Source organism: Chenopodium album, chromosome 1 (genome assembly GCF_948465745.1).
Source record: "Chenopodium album chromosome 1, dcCheAlbu1.1, whole genome shotgun sequence".
Lineage (NCBI taxonomy): Eukaryota > Viridiplantae > Streptophyta > Magnoliopsida > Caryophyllales > Amaranthaceae > Chenopodium > Chenopodium album.
Genome location: NC_137834.1, coordinates 73,353,534 through 73,355,647, shown reverse-complemented (window position 1 = coordinate 73,355,647; position 2,114 = coordinate 73,353,534). Strand labels below are relative to the sequence as shown.

Sequence of the window (2,114 nt, the reverse complement as noted above, 5' to 3'; positions counted from 1 at the left end):
AAAAGAGGAGCTGGAAAAGACTGTGGAGACATACTTTGCAAAGCTATTCGAGAGCTGCAATCCCATGGAATTTGAGCAAGCCTTAGAGGGGATCAAGGAGGTTATGACTAACGAAATGAATAGGCAGCTAAGTATTGAACTGTCTGCTAATGAAATCAAGGCCGCCTTGTTCCAGATGCATCCTAACAAAGCCTCAGGACGTGACGGTATGCATGCTCTATTTTTAAAAATTTCTGGCATATTGTTGGTAATGATATAATTGGTTTTGTGAAGTGTTGGTGGCGTGGAGAAATGAGCTTGAATGAAATAAATAAAATGTGTGTTGTTCTTATTTCGAAATGCGATGATCCTAAACGCATTACAGAATTCATACCTATTAGTTGTTGCAACGTTGTGTACAAAATAATCTCAAAAATTATGTCAAATAAGCTAAAACCTCTTTTGGAAAATATTATTTCAATTGATCAAAGTGCTTTTGTTCCGAAAAGGTTAATCACTGATAATGCCTTAGTAACTTTTGTGATTTTCCACGCTACGAAAAGAGGGGGTGAAGGAAAGGATGGCACAATTGCTTTGAAGCTTGATATGAGTAAAGCTAATGATAGGGTGGAGTGGAGCTTTCAGGAAAGAGTTATGATGAAGATGGGTTTCTATGATGGTTGGGTTCAAAGAATTCTAGAATGCTTCTCAAGTGTCTCGTTTGCTTTCAAAATTAATGGGAAAATTTCAGGGTCGTTTGTACCTTCTCGGGGCCTTTGCAGGGGGATCTGATATCTCCGTACCTTTTTCTCATTGTTGCTGATGCCTTTTCGACTTTGCTATCGAAAGCGGCTAGTGATAGACTGATTCATGGAGCGAGAATTTGTAGGGGTGCCCCTGGAGTGTCACATTTATTTTTCGCCAATGATAGACTTCTTTTTGCTAAAGCTACTGTAAGTGAGTGCTCGATGATAGCATCAGGTCAAAGTGTCAATCTGACAAAAACAGACGTCGTATTTAGCAAAAATGTGAGTGATTCTCGAAGTGTGGAGAATGTGGGTATTTTGGGGGTGAGAGAAGTGGAGAGACATGAAAAATATTTAGGTTTACCAACAATTATTAGTAAATCTAAGAAAGCTATTTTTGCCAGTTTAAAAGAGAGAATTTGGTGGAAAATTCAAGGTTGGAAGGAGAAGCTTCTATCTAGACCCGGGAAGGAAATTCAGATCAAGGCCATAGCTCAGGCAATCCCGACCTATATGATGAGTATCTTTAATATTCTAGAGACTTTAATTGATGAGAATCATACTCTTCTAGCCCGATTGTGGTGGGGTTCCTCGGAAACATCAAGGAAGATGCATTGGCATAGTTAGGACTCCATGTGTAAACTGAAATCCCAGGGGGCCTTAGCTTCCGTGATCTCAAGCTTTTTAATTAAGCTTTGTTAGCCAAGTAAATGTAGAGATTGTATAACTCCCCGAATCCTTTGCTTAATTTAATACTCAAGGCTTGATATTTCAAGCATAGCTCTATTCTTAAAGCATATAGAGGGTATGACCCAAGTTATTCTTGGAGGAGTTTATGGGGGCCATTGTCTCAGCTAATTAAGGGGATTAAATAGAAAACTAGTAATGGTAAAGATATTTGGGTGTGGCTAGACTCTTGGATCCCTGGAGATATTATCCCTGCTCATGGAATGGATTTTGATTCTGACCTTCGTGTTGCGGGCATGATAGACCAGCAATGTGGCGAATGGAAGAGATAAAATTCAACAGCTTTTTCCCAATGAGGTATGTGCACTCATTTTACATATTCCTCTATAAACTAATATGCCAAATGACATGAGGTATTGGGGTTATACAAAGAATGGTGTACATAGTGTTAGAATGGCATATTGGCTTGGAAAATTAGGCGTGGCAAAAACTGGAAACATAGCTGGTAACTACATTGATCAGAGGGTATGGCGGGTTACTTGGAGTGTTGGTGGTCCACCTAAATTGGGGCACTTTGTTTGGAACGCTTGCAAAGAGAGTATGACGGTCAAAAGAGAACTACATAGAAGGCATATGGTTGCGGATGATGTATGTGGGGGATGCGGGGTAGAGGTCGATTCTATAGGCCATGTTCTCTTTGAT

The 2,114-nt window shown here is 39.8% G+C and overlaps 1 protein-coding gene across 1 annotated transcript; it reads left to right on the top strand.

Annotated features, from left to right (window-relative positions):
- The first annotated feature begins 417 nt into the window (after positions 1-417).
- LOC145635470 (uncharacterized) lies at positions 418-1,352 on the top strand. The gene is made up of 2 exons (XM_081686755.1): positions 418-663; positions 762-1,352. Exons 1-2 carry the CDS (start codon positions 418-420, stop codon positions 1,350-1,352), a joined length of 837 nt encoding a protein of 278 aa, XP_081542881.1.
- The last annotated feature ends 762 nt before the right edge of the window (positions 1,353-2,114 follow it).

Excerpts from the sequence above, each read along its gene's own strand:
- LOC145635470 (XM_081686755.1), top strand. The coding sequence starts at position 418 with ATGTCAAATAAGCTAAAACCTCTTTTGGAAAATATTATTTCAATTGAT. Across the intron at positions 664-761 it reads TGGGTTTCTATGATGGTTGG|GGGGATCTGATATCTCCGTA; the intron begins GTTCAAAGAATT and ends GGGCCTTTGCAG.